This window comes from Larimichthys crocea, chromosome XXI (genome assembly GCF_000972845.2).
Source record: "Larimichthys crocea isolate SSNF chromosome XXI, L_crocea_2.0, whole genome shotgun sequence".
Classification (NCBI taxonomy): Eukaryota; Metazoa; Chordata; class Actinopteri; family Sciaenidae; genus Larimichthys; species Larimichthys crocea.
This window is the reverse complement of record NC_040031.1, coordinates 4,631,212-4,654,093: the sequence shown is the minus strand read 5'-3', so window position 1 is coordinate 4,654,093 and position 22,882 is coordinate 4,631,212. Positions and strand designations below refer to the sequence as shown.

The window sequence follows — 22,882 nt, the reverse complement described above, 5'->3', positions numbered from 1 at the left end:
TTCTGTCTTTTTCATCCATCCTTTTCTAATGTTTGTCCACCTGTCTTTTTTTCTTTTTCCTCCTAATGCTGTTGATAGCGCTATGTAAGGATGTACACAGGTGGAGTTAGCTCATTGGCTGGACAGATAGCCAATCAGCTTCAGTCTCAGGAAGATCCTAAGCCTCTACCTGAAAAGAGGGATTTGGTAAGCATGCTATCCCCCCGGGGTAGAAGGCATGTGGGAGCACAAAAAAAAAAAGCCATTTCCTTGCATTTCACACACCGTACAGTTTTCTGTCACAGTTTAACCTCTCCTTAGCTGTAGAGTGTGTTTTCTTAATAAGTAACTGTAGTTTGGGATACTGTTGTGTATGTAGATCATTTGCTCAATGATCCCCCTGTGACTTGCTCTGTTGTGGTATTGTTTATAGGTTGTAAAGTAGCTCGATACCAAGCCTGGTATGTGACCTTGTAATGTGATGTCACCTAAAGCTTTGGTACAATGAATCCTCTCCTCTCCTTTCCTTTCCTTTCCTCTAAAAAGAAAAAAAAACTGATCACCGTTCTATCCTTCCACAGGGTTCCCTCAGAAAAGAGTTCCCTGTCAACATTGGTGGCAGCGATGTGTGCTTCTTCTGTCGAAAGCGCGTGTACGTGATGGAGAGGCTGAGCGCGGAGGGGAAGTTCTTCCATCGCAGCTGCTTCAAGTGTGACTACTGCGGCACCACGCTCCGACTGTCCTCCTACGCCTTTGACGTGGAGGATGGTGAGACTCTGTTCTACATTAAACATCCCCTCTGTCATATGGATCTTAAGCATCAACTGCAGCCAAAATGAATTGAACTCATCTCTCTGTGCATTTTAAAACCATCTGTAGAGTGTTTAAATGTGAAGCTCTGGCGCTCTCCAGTGGTTGTATCAAGAAAGAGACCGTGGCAGACAATCTTCCACTCCTGAATGAGCTGAAAGCAACACAGACTGCACCAAATTTCACCACATGTGCCACCAGAATTATTTGAAAGATGCCATAACCATACTGAATTTGAACACTTTCTGGTTTTTAACGTGTGAATCTGAGCTCTAAAGACGTTTCACTTTATTACATTGACCCCGGTGCCGAGTGCAGCCTCATGATTCCATATTTTTCCTCTCTGGGAGGTGTCTATTGTGCTCGAGAACAGGCAGCAGATTGTTTATCAAGACAGAGTAGCTTTTTCTCATTTAGCCGTGGGACTAAAACCCACTGATGGTCTGAAAGGAAATTTGTTTTTATTCACACACACACACACAAGCTGCTTCTGCAGAACAGATAAGGCCTATGGACTCTGTGAGGTGAAATCTGCAGAATATATATATATATATTTATTTAAGTTTAAGTTGAGTTTATTTGTTTATTTGCTTGTCTGTTTCTTCTGTCCTGCAGGGAAATTTTACTGCAAGCCGCACTACTGTTATCGTCTGTCTGGCTATGCCCAGAGAAAGAGGCCTGCTCCCTCCCCTGCTCCAATCACTGCTAAGGTACCTGTTTTTGTTTACTAGTTGAAAACCTGGTGGAAATCAGGCTTGCCTTACAAATAATGCATAAATTTATTGTTTGGTTTATCTTCAAAATTCAGTGTTAGGCCGCAGCACAAGGACAACAAGTGGGAATCAGATAGTGTATTGAATAGGGAACCTTTAGCCCTTTTGTTCCTGTGTCCTGACCTTTCAAGACCAATTGTGTCTTCCAACACTTCATCATCCGCCTTTCTACTTTCGCAGGAGAACCAGGCGCCCCAAACTCCCACGGCGACTGTGGACGCTCCCGGAAGGGCGATGGCAACGGCAGCCCCCTCGGCCGAGCTCCAGCCCTCAGGTACCCCAATTTCCTCTCTTGCTGTGGTGGCTGCGCCCTGCCGTCTGGCCATGGGCGTGGGAGTCCCGCTGCGTACCCTCTGCCGCACGCTCTCCTGGACCTGCCACCAGTTGGCACACAACCCCCTAGACTCTCCCTTCCTGTGTACCTACTGCATCTACCTCTTCTGCTGTTTCACCATCAATGTCCTGCTCAACCTCCTCTAGCATGTTCCTCCTTTTTCCTCCCCCTTCCTTACTCCCTTTTTACTCTCTGCTACCCAATGCCAGTGGGAATGTATAGATTAAGCTGACTGTATCGACTCACTGAGCCTGCGGAGTGTTGTAAATTTTGGGATTCTTCGTCTCAGTGATTGATTGATTTCTTGAAGATGCAGCATTTCTTTCTGTTTCTGTCAGCAGCCATTTTATGACTTGTGATTGGCCGAGGCGGGTTAAAGCTCTGGCAGCATAATTTTAGAAATGAATGGTGCATCTTATATTTATTTATTTATTTTCCTTGGCTTGGAAATAAAAATGGAGTTGGACAGAGTCCCTTCTGGTCATCTCTCCAGGCAACAATATTAACCATTAGTTAAGTCTCTTCTATAGCCTCCTACTCTGATTTTATTGTTAGATGCGGCAGCTTTCGTAACTCAAAATATCAGTTCAAATTTGGCATGTAGCAATACATTCAGTTAACCGTTTACCTGCCTGTGTTTTAATGAAGAGCCAAGCTTTATTCTTTTGTGATTGTAACCTCTAGTGGCCTGTGACTGCTCTCTCTTAGCTCTACCTCCTCCTGTGTGATGTGTTTCTTTTAGAGCCCGCTTTGTGACGTGTTTCTCTTCTTCTCTCTGTAAGCTGTTTCTCGCCTCTTACTGAAGCTCGCCACACACCGTTATGAAGTGCCTGTATCAGTGCTTTTGTGAGCTTTACCTTTCCCTCCTCCTATCAGAGCAGCTTAAAACTGAAAGCTCTACTAGTGCTTGAATTAGTGCCTGTGATTGGTTCCTTGTGTGATTTGTTTTTTTTCCTCCTGCATCCCTCAACCTCTCACCCACCCCGACATACTGCTGCTAAGACTTACTTAGGTTTGTTTAATATAGTGCATCTCTGCTACATTAAATGCATTGCATATACTTATTTGTTATAATCAAGAGGACTAGAAAGAGCTTTACAGAACAAATAATTGGAATTTAAGAAACTTAAGTGTAGGCCTGCTGCAGTGTGTGGCAAGTGTAGTATTAGGAATTAAAATTAGACTTTGCTGATACTATAAACTTATGTAACATTAATTCTAGATATTAATGAGTGAATTAAAGAAAAATACAAGATGCACATCATTATATCGGTTCAGGTATGGTATCAATTTGATCACATTACTAATATTTTAGTCATTCACATTCTTTTAGATATTGAAGATAAATATATTAGACAGTTGAAAACAGTGCACATTGCATTTGTTAAGTCATAGGTCGCTTTTTAATTTCAGGGTTGGTTTTTTGATGGAAACCATGATACTGAAACTGATTGGAGACTTTTCTTCACAGCCGTCTTGCACTTTCAGCCATGTTGCCTTGTTTAGAGGAGGGGGCGGGAAAAAGAAGTAAACCATTGCATCTGTTTGACCACATTCTTCACCCGCACAACATCACACATGCTACCGTATCAAATATGACACGTTCATCATCGCCACAGCGCCACGTCCTTTTAGAGGGATTTTAGGCGTCATTGTTTATGGAACTCCACTCAAGTGAGCAGAAATTCCATAAGTGTAGTACAGTGTGAAAAATATTCGTTTTGATCCATTCCACTTGCATTCACGATTACCCGAGTAAGTTTGAAAGACAAATTTTGGAAATAAACTCCAGTTTTAAGATTTGCCTCTCAGGATGGGGAAAAAGGCAAGGCACCAACCTTGTACCGATAACTGTAGTATGACATAGTATAACTATTTGTGCTTGTTGATATTATTTGATGTAGGAATATAATCGAATGCAATAAATTCAGTTATAGATCTTAAATCGGTGTGTCCTTGTCAGTTTGTCCTTTTACTAAGTAGCTTAATATACAAGTTTGGAAATGCATTAGTTTCAGTGGTTGGATGTGTGATAGATTTGATGCTACTTGGCTGACATGATCACACACAAACATTGTCGGGAATAGTTTTTTTTACAAATAGTGACACAGAATATTTATTTTGGTGCAGTTCAGTTCCACCGACAGACAAAAAAAAAAGGCTTAAAGTTGCTCTTTCAATCAGCCCTGCATGGCTCCTCCACTGCAGAGATGTTCACCTCTGCTCCTCTCCTCTCCACTGTTGCACCTACCTGATTCTCAGTTGTATTTTTTTGTGCTCTCTCTCTCTCTCTCTCTCTGCTTTCTTGCTTCCAAACTGCTGCCCGCCCCGATCTCATCATTTCACCTGCCTCATGCTCAATCTTCAACCCCAGTGCCGGAGGTTAATGGCGTGCAGGAGCCCAGCTTAGCTAAACGTCTGCGGGGAACTCCAGAGCGCATCGAGTTGGAGAACTACCGTCTGTCCCTGCAGAGGGAGGAGGAGCTCGAGGAGGTGCCAGAGGAGACACTGGCAGAACATAACCTCAGCAGTGTGTTGGACAAGGCCACCGATGCTGACCTGGGCTCCAGGTAAGAGCATAAAAAAAAAAACATCTGACATGCACTTGGATGGATTCAAATTGTAAATTGTTAGAAGTTCATCCCTTCACTGATATTTTATGTCCAACAGCAGCTCGGAGTCAGACATGGAGGAGGAGGATGAGCAGGAGGAGGAGGTAGAGGTGGAGGTGGAGCAGCAACCTACCAGCCCCTCAGACCTTGGTGGCGTTCCCTGGAAGGAGGCAGTACAGCTCCACAACAAATTGAGGGGCGAGGACGGAGAGGGCGAGGTTCCGGCCGACGCGGTCAGCAGAGACGGGGAAATAGATGAAGAAGAGGAGGAGGAGGAGGAGGATGAAGAGGATGAGGAGGAAGACGAGGATGAAGATGATGAGGAATCGAGCGAGGGTAAATTTGGTCTTTGTGTGTTTTCTTTTGCTGTATGTTAACACCTTGTCCAGACTCCATTTGACCTGTTCAAAACTCCACATGCTTTTTTTATCGAGTCTCCTGTGAAGTGTCTGTCTCAAACATTGTTCTCCTCATCCTCTGCTTCTTTCCTCCTTTTCCGTCCCCTCCTGTGCATTACTCCCCCCTGTGTCCACTGTGTCTGTGTGTGCGCGTGTACTGTATGTGTGTGTCTGTTTTTTTTGTTTTTGTTTTTTTTTGTTGGGCGTTTGTCTCCCCCTGCTGGCAGAGGGGGATTACTGCCCCTGGGATAGAGAGCTTCAGTCAGGCCTTTGGCTGGACAAGCACCTCACAGATGAAGAGGATGTTGGTACATTTAAAGGTAGCGGCAGAACTGCCTGTGGATGTGTTTGCAGTAACTTTGAGCGTGACATATAATCCTGGCTGGTTTGGGTTTCTTTTTCAAGGATTTCTATAATAAGTGTGTGTGAGTGTGGCTTAAATTTTTTTGGGTTTTTTTTGTTTGTTTGTTTGTCTTTGTTTTGCATTTTGTTGGTTGCAGTTGTGTTTTTTGCGTTCCTAACGTGTTTCTGTTAAAGAGTTACTGTTTCATCTCATTTTTAACCTGCTGTTTAATACCTCTGTTTTTGTGTATGGCTTTAATACACTAATCCGATCCATGTCAAAGATTTTTGTGTTTTTCCCACCCTAGGCGCTGCAGTTATGGTTTGATATTGTGTGGCAGAATTGGTCTGTTCACCAAAAGTATATTATATTTCTTTTTTTAACCTTATTTTATTTATTTTTTTGCAGTCTAGTGCATGCAGCCTCCCTCATCTTGTCTTTCTGATTTTTGGGGATTTTTTTATTGCCACTGTATTCTAACTGTCTCTTTGCCCTCTCTCTTTCATTTTTGTCCTTTCTATTCTCTCCTCTCCTTTTCTTCTACTTTGCTTCTCTCCCTTTCCTGTACAACTGCCTTCATTTCCTTTTATTTTATTCCTGGGTTCATACACAACTTCACCACAAACCCCACACAAAACAAAACAAAACACTACACCACATGTTGACACCTTTACAGCAAGGAACCTTCATATCCAACAACTCCTGCAGCCTGTGGATCCTCAGGCCATTCCAGGTTTGGTGAGAACCCACCTGGACTCTGAGGGAGACAAGGATGGCCAGGCAGCCTCCCAACCCTCTGAGCTCACGCAGCCCTCCTCCACAGGTAACCCACCCAGAGGAGCTCAACATCGGGGAATTTCGGCGAGTCCCAAGCCGTAGTCCTCACAGGGTGTTAAGGATCAGGGTGTCTCATTTCACCAGTGTGGCTGCCGCTGTTCTGTTTGTATGTCTGCGTCTGTGTCAGGAGGATTCACGTCCCCCGAAACTAACCCACCTGTTGTTTTTAATCATCTCTGATTTTGTACATTTTTGTCATATTGCTTTTTTCCCCCCCGTGGAATGTCTAATTTTGTTTTAAATTCTTTTAATTTATCATTCAGAGACGCTGTTAGGGTGAATTTAAAGTTCTTCGACCACATCCCAGTGCACCATATAACCCCCTTGTCAGTTCTTTTGATTTTTGTTCTGCTTTGTTCTTTTGTGTTCTGCTATGTTTCTTTCCCATGTGTCTAATTTACTTTACTGTTATTTCCCTGCCATCTATCCCTTGTTGTTCCGTATCTTCCGGTTTGAACGTAGCCCCTGCCCACACATCCGCCCGACACGAGGCAGTGAGAGTCTGGTTGGAGTCCATGTCTGGAGGTAGCACAGACTTAAAAGGGATCACGAAATCCCGTCTTAGACTCTTATCTGTCTATCGGCTGGCATTTTCCTGGAGCATGCAGAAACACGCAAATGCATGCTGGAAGGCTGTTACGCTCAAGAGCTCCGCTCTCTTGGGGTCGGATCAACACCTTTTATTTCACTTTTCACTTCCCCAACCTCTCATTCAACCCTTCTCACTTCCAGAATATGTATTTTCTCTTTACTCACATAGTATTTTGCACTGAAATGTAATGTATTCCAAAAACAGATGTCAACACTTGAAAACACTTAACACCACAGTGTTTCTTGCATTGATGTGTGAGGTTTTTCATCTGTTATTTCAGTTGTTCCAGGTACTTTATTACCTGTTTAAAAAGTTTAATGAATGGAATGAGAGTCCTACACATATATTTGATTTCGTACGCAGCACCCGTGTTCGAGGTTAAAAGCTTAGTAAGGGTCACCTTGTGCTCAGACCCACTAGAATTAGATATTCTCTCGGTATGTGCCTGTGCACCCACCTGAACAACTTAGTGCATCTAGCAGAAGTGACTTTTAAGGTTGTTTTATATATATATATATATATATAATTTTTTTTTTTTTTTAATTGTACTAATTAACAGTGAGAGGCTTTTTTAGTTTTATAACAATTGTGTTCACACAAGGAACTGCTGTTTGTCTCTTAACCAGTGTCATTAACATTTTGGTTATGCTTTTGCCTGGTTCAAATGTCATCCATTTGCTGTTTTTCAAAATGGAGATGTTGCTGCATGTGTCTTTTTACTAATGCCCCTCTGTGCTCATCCTTGGTTCATATTTATTGACATACCAAATTGTACCCGGTTTCATTTGTATGCAAAACTAATATTTGATTTTCTTGCCAGAAAACTCGCTTAAAGCTGTCCTCATAAAAAAAAAAGGATTTAAAAACCTTTTCATCCTTTTTCGACAATTTTTCCTCTAACTGTGCTTCACTCTTCAAAATTGGTCTTAAATAGTTTTTTTTTTTTTGTTATTACTATTATGGTTATAACAAAAAAAAAGAAAATTTGCCCACAGCAAGAATTTCTATGAAGTTGATAGGAAGTTCAAAAAGTTACTTACTTTGTTAAAAACTGAATTGAAAATGAAAAAAAAGTGAGATGACTCATTTTTTTGCTATTTCTTTGTCATCCCAGAGCCCTGTGAGGACGAGGAAGCAGAAGCAGACAGTCCATATATGGAGCCCGGTACAGAGATGGATGAAGGTGAGCCTTCAGAATAATACAAATAATAATACATAGTACATTAATTTCTTTCACTGCATTTTTTTTTTTTTTTTGTTCTCGCATAACCAAACAAATGATATAAATAATTGAAAGTTTTAAAGTAGGGCAGCGGTTGAATATTTTATAATGTTATCTTGAAATTTCAGACGACATCCCTTCAGATGCAGAAGCTGAGGCTCGCTTGCATCAGTCAGAGAACGCTGAAGTGTTTCCCGAGGAGGACAAGAAATCAGAAAGTCTGAAAATGTCCTCCAGTATTGGTGCGTGCCACTGATGATTCCTCTAAAACAATCACGGAGATATTACACAATGCATAAAGCAGTAATGTTTTTTTTTGTTTTGTTTATTTATTCAGAAACATCCAGCGTCAGTCCCATGCAGAAAGAAGATGTTGTTCTTTCCCCGCTCAAACCTCAATCTCCAGAGCCGGAAACACAGGTGAGATAGTTCCACTGTTCTTAAGTTAAAGGTATGTGATGTTAGCTTTGACTAAATCCTGATCTTCTGGTTCCTTTCCAGATTAACCTGGTGATGTCTCCCGGGACCTGCTTTTTCCCAGAACCGTTCATACCTGAGGAAATAAAGCCTGCCTCTCCTTCTCCAGCAGCCAAGAGCCCACTGTGTCCTTCGCCTGTTCCCGTCCAGGATCCTTCCCCCGACCCTTCTCCTACTCTCGCTGCTGCTGCTACTGCTTCCCCTGTCAATGTCCCTGCCTCGTCTCCACCCTGTTCGACCACCAAATCACCCGTCAGCTCTCCAGTCATGCCAGACGTCGAGTCACCTGTCAAATCACCTGTCAGGACACCTGTTAGCACCCCAATCTGCTCTCAGCCCACCCCGCTACCAGAGACTTACACACCTATATCTCCTGTCTACCCACAGCGATCTATTTGTCCTCTCACGGGCAACCCTCTCTCCCCAATCTGCGCTCAGCCTCTGCCCTGCCAGGAACCCTCGTCACCTCTCACCTCTGACTCTCCCGTCAGAACTCAGCCCGTCCCCGGTGTCACTTCGACACCCATGACCAAAACGGACAAGAGCACACCTGAGCCCTCAAAGTCCATAGATTCCTCAACGGAGCAAACTCCATCTAAAAAGACTGATATCATTGAGGAATTTTGGTTAAAGAGTGCTGAGATCAGGAAGAGCCTCGGACTGACTCCTTTGGAACGCAGTAGTAAAATCTTAGAGAAAAGCGTTGTCAAGGCTCCGGTACAGGACTCCACTCCTGTCAAGACACAGTCTCCAGGTGTGTCTGAGGAACAGAAGCCTGCCTTTACAGGCCGTGCAGTCATTCGCAGACTCAACATCACTCTTGAGGGTCAGGTCATTACCCCCATCGCTCCTGCAGAGCCAAAGAGCAATGGCTCTGATAAAAGGGACCTCAGCAGCAGCTCCGGCTTGGGGTTGAATGGGAGCATGGCCACAAGCCAAACAGTAAACAGTGATAGTTACAACACGTCTGACTCCACTATGCTCACCCCGCCCTCCAGCCCACCACCACCTGTGCCTGCTAATCAGTCTCCAGCTGTGCTCAGGCAGCAGAGACACCAGGTGTCCTGGAGCAATGGAACGGAAAAACCTCCATCAGAGCGTGCCAAAGAGCCAACGAAAACCAAGAGTCCTGTCCCAGCACCGAGGACACAGCTGAGCCCCGTGTCTGCGCCCAAACCCGCACCCAGAAAAGTTTCTTCGCCTCAGGCAGAGCCGGAAACAATTCCGGTGGTTGTCATGAGAGAGAAGAAGAAGAAGCCACGGCCGGAGGAGGCGAGGAAGTCGTTTGTAGAGACTGTGGAGGAGATTCCGTTTGCTGATGATGTGGAGGAGACGTACGATGAGCGGACACCAGAAACGAGCATGAACAGGTACTATACTCCACCCACAAGCAAGCCCAACAGAGAGAGACCTCCACTGCATCTGGCTCTTGCAATGGAAAATGGTAAACCCAATATCCCTGTCAACCAAGCCGCTAAGACCCAGAGGGCTACCCACTTCTCCCCAGAGGCCAAGGAGATCGCTGAGGAGAGAATCAGGGCCAGAGAAAAGTCTGTTAAGAGCCAGGCACTAAAAGACGCCATGGCCAAGCAGCTAAACAAAATGAAAGAAACTGACACGGACAGGGGTGCGTCACCTAAAGTGGCCTGGAATGTTACTCCAGATGCTGCTGGAAAAAGTAAAAAGTCATCTGGATCTCCAAAGACAGCTGTGAAAGCTCTGGAGTCGAAGAAAGCCGAGAATTTACCTGAGCGCTTCTTCAGCAGCAACAAGAGCCTGGACAGCTCCGTGGCTTCGTCAGACGGCTCGGCTACAAGTAAGAGCAAGAAGCGAAGTTCCCTCTTCTCGCCGCGCAAGAATAAGAAGGAGAAAAAAGCCAAGAACGACAGCAAGCTCTCCGGAGCCGACGAGACGCCTCCCAAACACAAGTCACTGTGGAAGGCCGTCTTCTCAGGGTACAAGAAGGACAAAAAGAAGAAGGATGATAAATCATGTCCGAGCACGCCGTCCTCCGGTTCCACGACACAGGACTCTGGGAAGAAGAGAACGTCACCTACTGGGAGATCATCAGGTGAGAAAGGTGATGCAACGCAATTTTCTAAATGGGATTTTGTTGTCTATAGTTTTTTAGAGAAACCAACACATTTGTATCCGTGCTTCTTGTTTGTTACAGACTTGAAGTCACGGCGAAACTTGAGCTTCTCTGAGGACTCCGACCTGTCCTGTGATGATGTTCTGGAGAGGTCCTCCCAGAAGTCAAAGGCAGATGTGAGTACCGATGGACACAATTAGACACGTCACACCTCTGTCGTTTGGTATTCAGACATGTATAGCCTTGCAAAGCCAGCCTGTGCTCAAGACATTTTCATCAGTGCAGACTTCTTGCCCAAATGTCTATCCTCAGCAGGTATGCCTGTTTAGCCCCTCCAGACCAGCGCGAGTGACATTTGCATACAGACTTAGTGAGACTAGACATGCCCTCATGCATCCATTTCTGTTAATGTTTCAATATATAAAAACATTTTTCTTTTTTAAATAATTTTTTCCACTCCCAGCGGCACACGGACATCTTTGACCTAGTGTCAGGCATGCAGAAGGAGGCGATAAAGGAGGAGAAACTGGAGAAGGAGAAAATGAGGGTGTTAAAGGAGAGAAAGAGGGTGAAAGAGAGGCAGAAAGAAAGAGAGCGGGAAAAAGAGAAAGACGATGAGGAGGTATTGTGCAGGAGGGGGTCAAATGATTTTGAATTTTATATAAACATAAATATGCAAATTGGCTATTATATATATAAATCTAATAATGCACTGACGCTAAGTTCACAAAGCGTGCATCTGCCTTTTAGGCTTACCTCAAATGAATGCTTATTACTCAACAGTAGAGCCAAAATAAAGAATATTTATGGTTTTTCCCTCAGAGCAAATGATGATTAAAATCATTTTCAAGGTCTTCAGCCCCACGTTATGACCTGTTGAAATGATGTCTGTTAGCAAAGTTACTAAATGAGTGAAATCTCCAAACTTCTGAGATTTATTAAATATGCAGGAGGCATAGGTCTGTGCAAAATTCAGCACACGGATTTCAATAGTACAGCCTCTTTAATTTAAAGCCATTTGCATTCGTTATGTTAGGCTGGAATTCAAAATCACTTCTTCTCCCCACTGCTGCTCAGTGTGTGTGTGTGTGTTTGTGTTTTTGGTAGTTTAGATAAATACAGTCAATGTTAGGGCCAGAGTGCATTAATTCATTATGCATCCAAAAAAAACTCAGACAAGCTCCCGCTTTGTTTTCTTCATTTGGAATGGAATGATATTTTGTTATTCTCCAATAATATTGATCTGACTTTTGGACTTTATAGATCTACACAAGGTTAAAGTTGTATTCTGCCTGCCAGGCCGAGTGTAATTCAATAAGAGCCTGCAGGAATCGTGTAGTCTAGACTCTAGTGGCTGTTGTGGTGTTGGCTAGTTGCTCCTCATCTGTGATTGTATTAGATATAATATTGCAGAGATCACTGTAGACATAGTATTATAACAGTGCTTCATGGTAAGACGGGTCTCTAACATCCTTGGTCTTAGTATGTTACAATGTGATTTGTTATTGTTGTTTTGTTGGACTAATTTCTGATTAACATAGATGTGTAAAATGTCAGCGCACCCTGCCATTTTTGTTCTGGTGTGGGATATTAACATTGCCTGTTTCGATTGTATCAGCTAAATAGTTTTTTGTTGTTGTTGTTGTTGTTGTTTGTTTTGTTTTAATTTAACATAATCATTAACCCATTTAATCATATCATCTGTATCATGTTTGTTTCCTCCCTTTTTTTTTTTGTTTTGTCTTCCCCCAAGTCTGTTTATGTCCCACACGCACTGGCGTTCAAGAGATCGTACGCCACAAAGGTAGTATTACATACGTTCCCATTGATAACCACACTACCTTCCCACCCCACCCCAGCCCAGCCCTCTGCGCATGTGCCAGCAATAACACCTTATGTGCATCTGGCCTAAAAACTAACCGTTCTCTCTGGATGCATGTGACAACCTGACCGCGGCGCCCCCCCCCTTCACTCACTGTTGGATATCCTTGTTCAAACACGACTCTCATTGCTCACTTTTCTGGTCCCTCTGCGTCTCTTGATATCAGGGGCTGCTCCTCTTTGACTGGTATGACATTAACCCGGCTATCTATCACTGCGGCGCTGTTTTTTCCTCCAGTCTGGCTACCGGAATAACTTTGCCACTTTTTGTCTTCAGTACTGTTCTATCTTTCTCTGGATTTACGTCAGCTTTTATGTCCTCACAAGTCAACTAATAAGGGGAAACGTCCCTGCTTATACACATGCTATATTGCCTATTATTGTGGAAGATGTAATTATTATTACAACTGTGAGAGGCGCAGTGAAGTTGATGTATGTTTCATATTGTGTTCTAGGATCTATGTCACCAATGTATGGGCCTAGAGAAACCTAGGTAGATGTGTAGTAAAGTGAAGTTTTAAATATTCCAAGCTAGATAACATTGTGCTAGTTCTACAAGGTCTAATCTGAGTTTGCCCCCCTCCTTTCCTACTCAGTTTTCCTGAAGGGCCAGGGCCCCATTGAGTCAACTCCACCAATTAGGAGCTTGTGAATGAGACTTCTCTGACCTGTGTTTTTGTTATTACACCAGAAAACCTACACAGAAGAAGAGCTGAATGCCAAGCTGACACGAAGGGTCCAGAAAGCGGCACGGCGACAAGCCAAGCAAGAGGAACTCAAAAGGCTGCACAGAGCCCAGGTAACTGGTAACTTTGGTGCTCCTCTTGTCAGCCTCGTCCTCTGTCACCAGGCTGACATTTGTGGTTTTGAGTTAAATTGCCTCCACAACTTTTGGAAGAATTGTAATAAGTTTGGTGATTTCATAACTTTTAAGGACAAATATCTGCAAAAAGCACAGCTGTATTTTGTGTTTAGTGCCAATTAGCAAAAGATTGGTTAGTTGTTTTTTTTGTTTGTGTGCTGAATAGCTCTATAGACAATTAGACAACGGGGTTTTCATCAATTTGACAGTTATTTATGTCAACAATTTTATGTACGTGTATATATATATTGTCAGTGGTATACTCTAAATAGTCTACATCAGCATTGTTGTCACTGTTACTCAGTGCTGTCCTGTTGTGTCTTTCGTACTTACCATATGTTCATTCTTAATATGACTCAGCCCTTTTGGATTATGGCCAAATTCAACCTTTGATCAGGAAATCCACTGTGATTGATGTTATAACTCTGCAGTCAGACTCTCAGTCCACTGACTGAGCACTAAGCCACCACTAAAGTCTCTCCTCATGGAGCCGTGGTTAGCTGGCCTGAATTCCCTTTTTTTGTGGCTATTTGCAAAATCCAAACCCAACGCTTCTTGTTCAGCTCCTCTTGCTGCGTGGTACTGATAAAGTTCAGCACTGAGGAAGTTAGTTCGAGAGAGACGGGGGGGACGAAATAAAGCCGCTCATTTTATATTTTATCTCTCGCTTTACCCCTCAAATCATTTTACCCACAGTTTCTTTAATGGAGTCACACACAGTTATATTCAGCTCAATAGGGCCACACTCTGACACTACTGTATATAAGATGCCACTAAACATGGAATGCTAAAGGCAGTTCTCTCTCTTCAGAGAATGACTGCAATAACTTGCACTGAATTATAATGAACGTATGAAATGAGTTTTATACAATAGCTAGTGTTAAAGTTCTAATTAAAAAAAGGAAAATATGTCCTTCAGATTAATACTGCTTTACTGCAGTCAGCTGCTGAGGAGTTTAACAAACTGGTCAAGAGGGCCAGCTCTGTCCTGGACTGCTCCATAAAGAAAACGGTGGAGAGGAGGATTAAGATTATCTTACCTTACTTTTTCTCATAGCAGTCAAAGTTTAAAAGTAGATCGAAGTATTTTACTTGTTGAAGCTGCTGCTACACCTGACTCAGTGGCCTTCATCGACAGGTCCTTCCCTCCTTTTGATACTCTGGTGATCAAGATAAAGTATTAATAGTCAACCGGGATAGGCTCCATGATGAATGGATGAATTTTGCTTTATCCTCTTCAGTGTTGCTCTCCTCTTTCCTTGCCATAGCCAGTAAAAAAAACAAAAAAACAATTACTGTATAACATGCTTTTTTCTGTGTGTTAAAATCCATCTATTCAACTAAAATAATATTTGTCCATCAGTACAGGCTCACATAATTGTAGACATCAATACGGGTCTAATTAGCAGTGCTCCCGCTGCGCCCTGAGACATTTATTTTTAATGAGGGTAAACCGCTGAGTGTTAGAGGTAACCTGTGCAACCACCTCCCTTAGAAACTTTTGGGACAAATGAGTTGCAATTAGTGGAACTGTAGAAGTTATTATCCCGAGCACCCATGTGCGATGGAGTCATCACGTTTCTACTGTATTTTGTGTCTGTGTGTTTAAGCTTCTGTGTCTTTAATCAACACTGACTCTAAACCTGCCCGTCCATTCAGATCATCCAGAGACAGTTGGAGCAGGTGGAGGAGAAGCAGAGGCAGCTGGAAGAGAGGGGTGTAGCTGTGGAGAAAGCATTGAGAGGAGAAGCAGGTAACAGCTCGTCACTTCCTATATTTCTTTTTTTCTTTTTTCAATCAAACTGGCCATCCTATGTGGCGTTGTGTATCAGTAATAGACATAATGGCCATATTCAGTGAACTAAAGGGTGTAATAAGTTTCGTAACACAATAACTCTCTTATTATTAACATTTTAGTTAGTGATTTATTTTATTTGTAATGATTCAATCTTGTTTTTGTGGCAGCGCTGGCTCCGTGAGCCCATGTTTTATCTTTATATGATATGAGTTAAGCCTAAAGGGAATCATAAAATTAGCGTAGACCAGAGCGATGTTACCGAGAGTTGCATTACCTCAGTGCAGCAGTCCCTCTGCGATCATTTAGACTGTGTTGAAATCATAGTCTACATTTAGAATTTATTTAGCTGGACTGAAGCGTATTTCAACACGTAGATTCATGTGCAGGAAGTCATGTTTGTTTCTCCAAAGTAATAAACCTAAATTGTTGTTGACAAGGGACTATCACAGACAATATACTTCAGAGATGAAGAATACATTATTTGTTAGAGGAGCAGAGCAGTTCATTATTTGGTACAGGTTTATATGAGTGTGAAGCCTGGCTAGTGCTCAGTAGCAATAACACATTATTTGCTTGATGTGGGCTTTGTATGCGAGAAAGGTACTGAGGTTGTCCTTTATAGAGTTGACAGCACATTCTGTCCTAATTTACTTAATGGTGACAGCAATTCAAATAAAAAGCTTTTCTCATGCAAATGCATGAATATAGATGCAGTAAACGTTCTCTTGAATTCGGCCATTTTCCCATCAACCAAGTAACAATTTACTTTTCACATCAGCTATTTCTCCAGTCGACTGTTTGATGTTTTAACTTGTTTACTACTCTACTCTCTTGAAGGATTGTATAAAGGTACTTATACATTACCCAAACAGCACAAAAGAAGATCAGGTATTAGATTTACCGTAGTTTCTTTTTTTGTTTGTTTTTTGTTTTTCTTTCTATTAATGACATGTGACACGTGTTATGTAGGCTCCATCTGTGGTGACACACTGCAACAGTTCTCCATCTCTGAACATGTTGATCTCTGTCCTTGCATAACATGTCCGCCATCGTCAGTCCGAGCTGCATGCGATCAGGAGAATGTGTGTGTCCCCGACATAGATTTGTGTGTGCTCATTCTGGATGTTTTCTTTTTGTCCTCCTTCGCTGCCTCTCAACGAGGAGAGTTTCTGTACTCTGATCAAGCCTCAGATCACATCACGTTTTATAAAAATCCAATCAAAATGTGAGAAATCAAATGAAAATTGGGTTGCGGGCTGTCAAGTTCTTTATTAAAATATTTTCTGCTGTGGCTGAGTGACTTGAAGCAGATATTTCCTGAGATCTTATGAATATGTTCTACCTTTTTTTTCAAAAAATTATTATTATTTTTGTGGTGAGTAACAGCAATCCAGAGTTGTTTCTGACTTTATCTGTTGGCCTCAAAGGTCTCACTTAACATTCAGCTGATTTAGTATGAAATAATTAAACTATTTTAATTACATTGCAGATAAATTGGATGGAGAAAATTAAATGAATCAAATTTTAATGCACAAAATACACAAAAACTATTTCCTCGACATGTCAGCACGTAGCACATTACAAGAGGCTTTGTGTCATATTAAAACAGACTGAGCCAGTAAACAGCAATACAGCAAATCTATGTTGCAGTCTGTTATTACTTTTGAAAATGTCATGTAGCATTGCACATTGCCTTGACTGCATTATGCACTGTGGTGAGTACTGACGGACTCTCTTTGTTCTGAGTGTTGCTGCAGTGTGTGTGTGTGTGTGTGTGCGCCTGTGTGTGTACGAACATGTTTGCAAGAACATGCATGACTTGCTGTTGTTGGAGAATTTTATGCGTGTGTGTTTGTGTGCCCAGTTTGGGGGCTGTGTGAAATAACTCCTATCTCTAATATATCCCTGTCATTGTAGACTATTGGGGAGATTCTAATTACAGTGAAATCCTGGACTTGCATCTGGGCGGTATGTATTTCAAATCTGTCGCTTTAAACTAACCTAATGGCTAACCCAATCTGTCCTTTACCCCCCCCCCCCCCCCTTTTCTTTCTTTCTTTTTTTTTTTTTCTACTACTTGAGCTTTGTATCCCTCATATCTACTTTTATTGGCTGACTGGCTGGCTGGCTGATTGGCTAGCTGGCTGGCTTTTAACCTCATTGCAATACTTTTTACACTCCTATAAACCCCCCACCCCACCCCTCCTTCGCTACCTCCCTCCCTCCACCCTGCCTCAGTTTCTAGTTCAGACACTCTTTACATCAAACAGAGATCAGACACTCGGCCTCATGCTGTCCTCTTAAGATCGCCTTTGATCTCAGTAAAACTTATGAATGATAAATGAATGAATTAATGAGTAACTTTTTTATTTGTGACTCCTCGGCGTGCAAAACTGCACAATGCAGACTGCAGCAGAGATACAAACAGCGACTCATCGCAGAGGCAATATACGGTCACGCGTTTAAAGAAACACTTTGCGCAGAAATTCCCGAAGGCTGCTCCAGCAGACACGACAACATATAGCAATGAAACAAAATAAATAATGCACTGGCATTGTTGGCCGTACAGTTTCATACCACATACAAAACATGCTCAGTAAAGACTGTACCCTTTATGTATCGTTAAGACATAGTTTGCCAGATAAAACGAATGCAGCAATACAGCAAGAAATATATAGAATATCAGCAACCTGAACCTTTACACCAGAAGCCAAAGAACTTTGTTTCTATCTCAGCCATCATGCTGATATTTTTCATGATTTTAATTTACAAATGATGCATTCATTTTATCTAAAAAAAACCCAACAAAAAACGATGTATTAATGAAGCACAAAGGAAGTCGTCTTCAACGAGCATAAGTTATATGTAGTCTGAAACTGCACAGCCAGCATTATTGCATGTATGCATTATTTATTTAGTTTTATTGTTATTTGTTAACAGTAAGAAAACAATAAGACAACACCATCGTTACGATTACAAAGAACACAAATCAGCACAAATATAACTGTGATGTTATTGTAATTGTATGACACCATATTTCAATTTTACAGCCGTCATGACATGATATTCTGCTACAGCATGAGATAATGTGATGATGTCACATGGTCATGATTGTTTTAAATTCACACAGCAAAGCTAACATATCCATGGCTATTAACATACAGCATGAAACACATTATGCACCTATTTACAAATACAGAAACACACACACACACACACACAGTGAAAGTATTGTATAACCTGCCCTGAACTAACTCACACTAAACTGCTGGCATGGCTCTTGGCTTCCCCTCAGAGCTCTGTGCTTTTCTGTAGTTCCAGCAATCGCTCCCTTTGACTTTCTCATACCTGCTCAGTTGCATAACTCCTAGATTGTGTGTGTGTGTGTGTGTGTGTGTGTGTGTAGTGTGTGCCAATAGGCAATGTTGCAACCCTTGACCCATAGCTGCTACGTCCAAACCGTGATTGGTTAACAATAACACCCTGTCCACTGTGTCTGGGTGAGACGTCCTCGTGGTATCTGTTGCTATCTCGTTTGTTGTGGCCTTGTTCGGGTATGAGTGGAATGCATCTTTTCCTCCTCACGTCTGCTGTGAAGTTATTCAGTGTCAGCGGGATCTCTCAATGGGACTGTGTGAGGAAAAAGGTGCATTTCCATACATTTGAGCAGGGCCTGTGCTTGTCTGTGGTTTTGTCCTGCTCGTCGTTGTCAGTCATCAGACAGGAGATTGCGTGGAGTGGAGCTAACTGGGAAAAGGGTTCTTACGGGGATGTGAAGTTTAACCTGTTATTATATTTTTGAGCTAATACAGGCAATTAATTCCATATAGTGTGTAAATACTAAAAACAGGTGTCTCACTTTGAATATATCCATTTGCATTTGCACTGTTCCTTATGGAGAAGGATCCTTTCATGGTGACGACTTTCTATTAATCCTCTTTGTTTTACTCACTGTGATTGCGTGATAAGGAATTTTGACTGAAAACCAGCCTGTGAGATGCACATTTACTTTATTAACTTGCTTGTATTTGAACCCTGCAGGGAGCATGAAAGCTAAAACCTGATGTATATGCTAGTTTCGTATCATTTTCTTAGAATTTTAATCCTCTACTTTAATGATTATTCAATTATGGGTTTACTACGTGTTAAGCGCTAACGATGCATTTCATAACCATATTTGCATGATTTGGTGGAGCCATAAAAATTTTTATTAGGACACAGATCTGCCCAAAACAGATATTCTAAACTGCAGTTATCCCTTTCTTTCTCTGTGATAGTCCCTTGTAGTAATCTGGCATCATTCAGTCTCCCAGCTCCTTCATCGAACAGCCTGAGGGACATCTTGTCCCTGTGTGACTGTGTGCCTCCTATTTGAGGCAGCTACTCTGAATATTCCTCACTTCATGCTTATTTTACTGTTTATTTTGGTGATTATTGTAGTCGCATCCACTATCTATGATCATACTTCTGAGGGGAAAATCTGTTTAGTTTGTGCATATCAGTAAATAGTCCTCATTTGCACATCAATAGTAGCCACACTTCATAAGTCAACAAATTAAAGCTGGGTGGTCTAAACATGTTCAAGTAGTGTTTACAAGCAGAGGCTGAAATTTTTTTAAAAGAAGACGCAATTATCTGAAGGAGATGGATCTTTAATAATCGCTTTAATAATGGGATGAAATCACTTTGTGTACTGTGATAAACGCTGGCCTCTGTGTAGTCTACTCCTATTTCCTAACTGACACTGGGTGCTGTTACCTCACTGAAGAAAGGACTACAGGTGCGAGATGAAACAGGACGATTTTTTTTCCCTTTCTGTCCTCCAAGTTTTCTGTCTGCTCTTGTTTCAGTTACCTATTTTTACCCCTTTTCTTCACGCCTCACACCACACAGCTGATCTCTCCCACCTCCTCTCCCTAGGTGATTTGTCCTCTCCCTATCACAGTGCTCCTGCCCTCTTTTGATTTTCTCCTCGATGTTCTTTCTTCCTCATCACGCCCCTCTTTCTCCTCCTCACCCTTCTGCCCTCCACCCACACCTCCTCTATTTCCTCTACTATTTTTCTCTCTGCAACATCTCTGCTATTCCTCCTGCGTTATTTCAACCATTCTCTCTCTCTCTTTCTCACCTATCGACGCTCTCATCTATGTCACCCCCCTCACACTCTCTCCCTTCCCCCCCGTCTTGTGGAAGTTGAGCCCTTTGTGGGGATGCCACGCCGAAGACCTCTCTCCTTCTGCCCCTGCTGTTCCCCCGAAGGTAACGTAACCTCGCCGCCTCCGTTGACGGTTGTGGCGGGTTACCATGGCAATCGTAAGGACATCCAGAACTGGGCTACCTCCCCTTCGGCCCCCTCCCATTGACCCTCCCGATCGGTCCTCCTCCCTCTTTTTGTCCTCACTGTTTGTGTGTGATTAGGCTCAGTAGATTTCCCCAGAATGTTCCGAAAACTAAAAGTATTTTAAGTATTAATCAGGAGAGATTAAAAATCTTCCCAAAATACATTATATCGCAATTTTGTTAACAGTGCCAAAATGGTATTTGTCATTTGATCATTTTCTTTCTATGCTTGTACCAACATAGTACATAGAGTTATTTTAGGTAGGTTACCAGCTTTACAAACAAAATAAGTTGTAGGACAGAGCCACAATAACTTTTACTTTAGACTCTTTTGTACTTGACTCTCAGGGTAAATTTTCTAGGCCTAAACACATTTGACTTAGTTCTGTAGGTGGAAATCTAGTTAGTTTGTAGCTTACTATCAATCACACAAACACACAAAGGCAAAAAAGACACACAGACCATCCAAACTATTTTAGTAATATATGATATATTAATTATAATATATAATAATAATATTATAATATGTATACTATAGTATAGCTCTTACTAGAGCGTAGTTCACATTGTTTTAACAAGGAACAATTGTTGTTCAATTGGAATACTTTAAAGGTGCAGTGTGTAAGATTACGGGCGTTTATTTTCAGAATAAGGCAGAAATGAAATATAGTATTCATAACTATATTTTTATGCATGTATAATCCCCTGAAAACAAGAATCTTTTTTATTTCTGTTACTTTAAAAATGAGCCTTTTATATCTACAATGGGAGCGGGTCCTCTTCCATGGAGGCTGCCATGTTGAAACAGCATGTTTCTACAGTAGCCCAGAACAGACAAACTAAATACTGACTCCATACATGGCTTTTCAAGTGTTTCTCAGCGATTACACCACTAGTTGCAACTAAATCCTACACACTGTACCTTTAACCAGTAGTCGAGTTGTAAAATGAAACCAGGGGGGATGGTGAAATTTTTCATTTATGTGACATATTTTCCAGCAGGGGGGTCTGGGGGTCCTCACCCAGAAAATTAGCTCTGCTATCCTCCTGCGTTTATTTCAACCATTCTCTCTCTTTCCTCACCTATCGAGCGTCTCACTCTATGTCAAACCCCCCCACACTCTCTACCCTCTCCCGCCCCATGTCCTTGTGGAAGTGGAGCCCCTTTGTGGGGATGGCCACGCCGAAGACCTCTTCCTTCTCTGCCCCCTGCTGTGTCCCCCGAAGGTAACGGAACCCTCGCCGCCTCCGTTTGACGGTTGGTGGCGGTTACCATGGCAATCGTAAGGACAATCCAGACTGGGCTACCCCCCCTTCGGCCCCCTCCCATTGACCCTCCCGATCGGTCCTCCTCCCTCTTTTTGTCCCACTGGTTTGTGTGTGGATTAGGCTCAGTAGATTTTCCCCAGAATGTTCCAGAAAACTACGATTTAAGTATTAATCAGAGAGATTAAAAATCTTCCCAAAATCATTATATCGAAGTTTTGTTAACAGTGCCTGTAGGGTTTACCAACTTACTCGACACCCTGTGAGAGACCCAGAACAAATGAGAGTCGACACGAATTTTACTTTGTACAAGGCACCCTGCCACTGCAACATCTAAGCTACAGAAGCAAGAAGGCACAGAGCAGTTCCTTGTTTCTTTATTTATAGAAGTTTACATGACATGTGACTGGCAGGGGCAGTCCCTGTTCCAGTAAAATAAAACATTTGATTTCATCATGAGTAACAGTTGTGTAAGATGAGTACAGTGTAGAAGACTACTGATGCTGGGAAATGTGACATTTTTTAGTAGCCTTCTAACAGTGCCAAATGGTATTTGTCATTTGATCATTTCCTTCTATGCTTTGTACCAACATAGTACATAGAGTTTTTAGGTAGGTTACCAGCTTTACAAACAAAATAAGTTGTAGGACAGAGCCACAATAACTTTTACTTTAGACTTTTTGTACTTGACTCTCAGGGTAAATTTTCTAGGCCTAAACACGTTGACTTAGTTCTGTAGGTGGAAATCAGAGTTAGTTTGTAGCTACTAGCAATCACAAAAACACACAAAGGCAAAAAAGAACACACAGACCATCCAAACATTTTAATAATATATGATATATTAATTATAATATATAATAATATTATAATAGTATACTATACAGTATAGCTCTTACTAGAGCGTAGTTCACATTGTTTAACAAGAAACAATTGGTTGCCAATTGGAATACTTTAAAGGTGCAGTGTGTAAGATTACGGGCGTTTATTTTCAGAATAAGGCAGAAATGAAATATAGTATTCATAACATATATTTTTATGCATGTATAATCCCCTGAAAACAAGAATCTTTTTTATTCTGTACTTTAAAAATAGCCTTTTATATCTACAATGGGAGCGGGTCCTCTTCCATGGGGCTGCCATTTTGAAACAGCATGTTTCTACAGTAGCCCAGAACAGACAAACTAAATACGGACTCCATACATGGCTTTTCAAGTGTTCTCAGCGATTACACCACTAGTTGCAACTAAATCCTACACACCATGTACC

The 22,882-nt window shown here is 42.0% G+C and overlaps 1 protein-coding gene across 7 annotated transcripts in view; it reads left to right on the top strand.

Moving 5' to 3' along the window:
- mical3a (microtubule associated monooxygenase, calponin and LIM domain containing 3a) overlaps positions 1-22,882 on the top strand; it is a 62,832-nt gene that overhangs the window by 33,796 nt on the left and 6,154 nt on the right. For 4 of the 7 annotated variants that reach the window (XM_027273142.1, XM_027273143.1, XM_027273144.1 and 1 more), the window contains 19 exons: positions 561-747; positions 1,405-1,499; positions 1,743-1,836; positions 4,271-4,466; positions 4,567-4,844; positions 5,134-5,226; positions 5,926-6,072; positions 6,549-6,611; positions 7,793-7,861; positions 8,029-8,142; positions 8,238-8,320; positions 8,402-10,457; positions 10,551-10,645; positions 12,223-12,273; positions 13,042-13,149; positions 14,872-14,965; positions 15,848-15,898; positions 16,928-16,978; positions 20,204-20,269. In XM_027273142.1, coding sequence (XP_027128943.1) covers positions 561-747; positions 1,405-1,499; positions 1,743-1,836; positions 4,271-4,466; positions 4,567-4,844; positions 5,134-5,226; positions 5,926-6,072; positions 6,549-6,611; positions 7,793-7,861; positions 8,029-8,142; positions 8,238-8,320; positions 8,402-10,457; positions 10,551-10,645; positions 12,223-12,273; positions 13,042-13,149; positions 14,872-14,965; positions 15,848-15,898; positions 16,928-16,978; positions 20,204-20,269 — 3,991 coding nt within the window. Of the gene's footprint in view, positions 1-78; positions 187-560; positions 748-1,404; positions 1,500-1,742; positions 1,837-4,270; positions 4,467-4,566; positions 4,845-5,133; positions 5,227-5,925; positions 6,073-6,548; positions 6,612-7,792; positions 7,862-8,028; positions 8,143-8,237; positions 8,321-8,401; positions 10,458-10,550; positions 10,646-12,222; positions 12,274-13,041; positions 13,150-14,871; positions 14,966-15,847; positions 15,899-16,927; positions 16,979-20,203; positions 20,270-22,882 lie in introns of all 7 variants that reach the window. The other 3 variants (XM_027273141.1, XM_027273146.1, XM_027273147.1) reach the window with 3 other exon arrangements.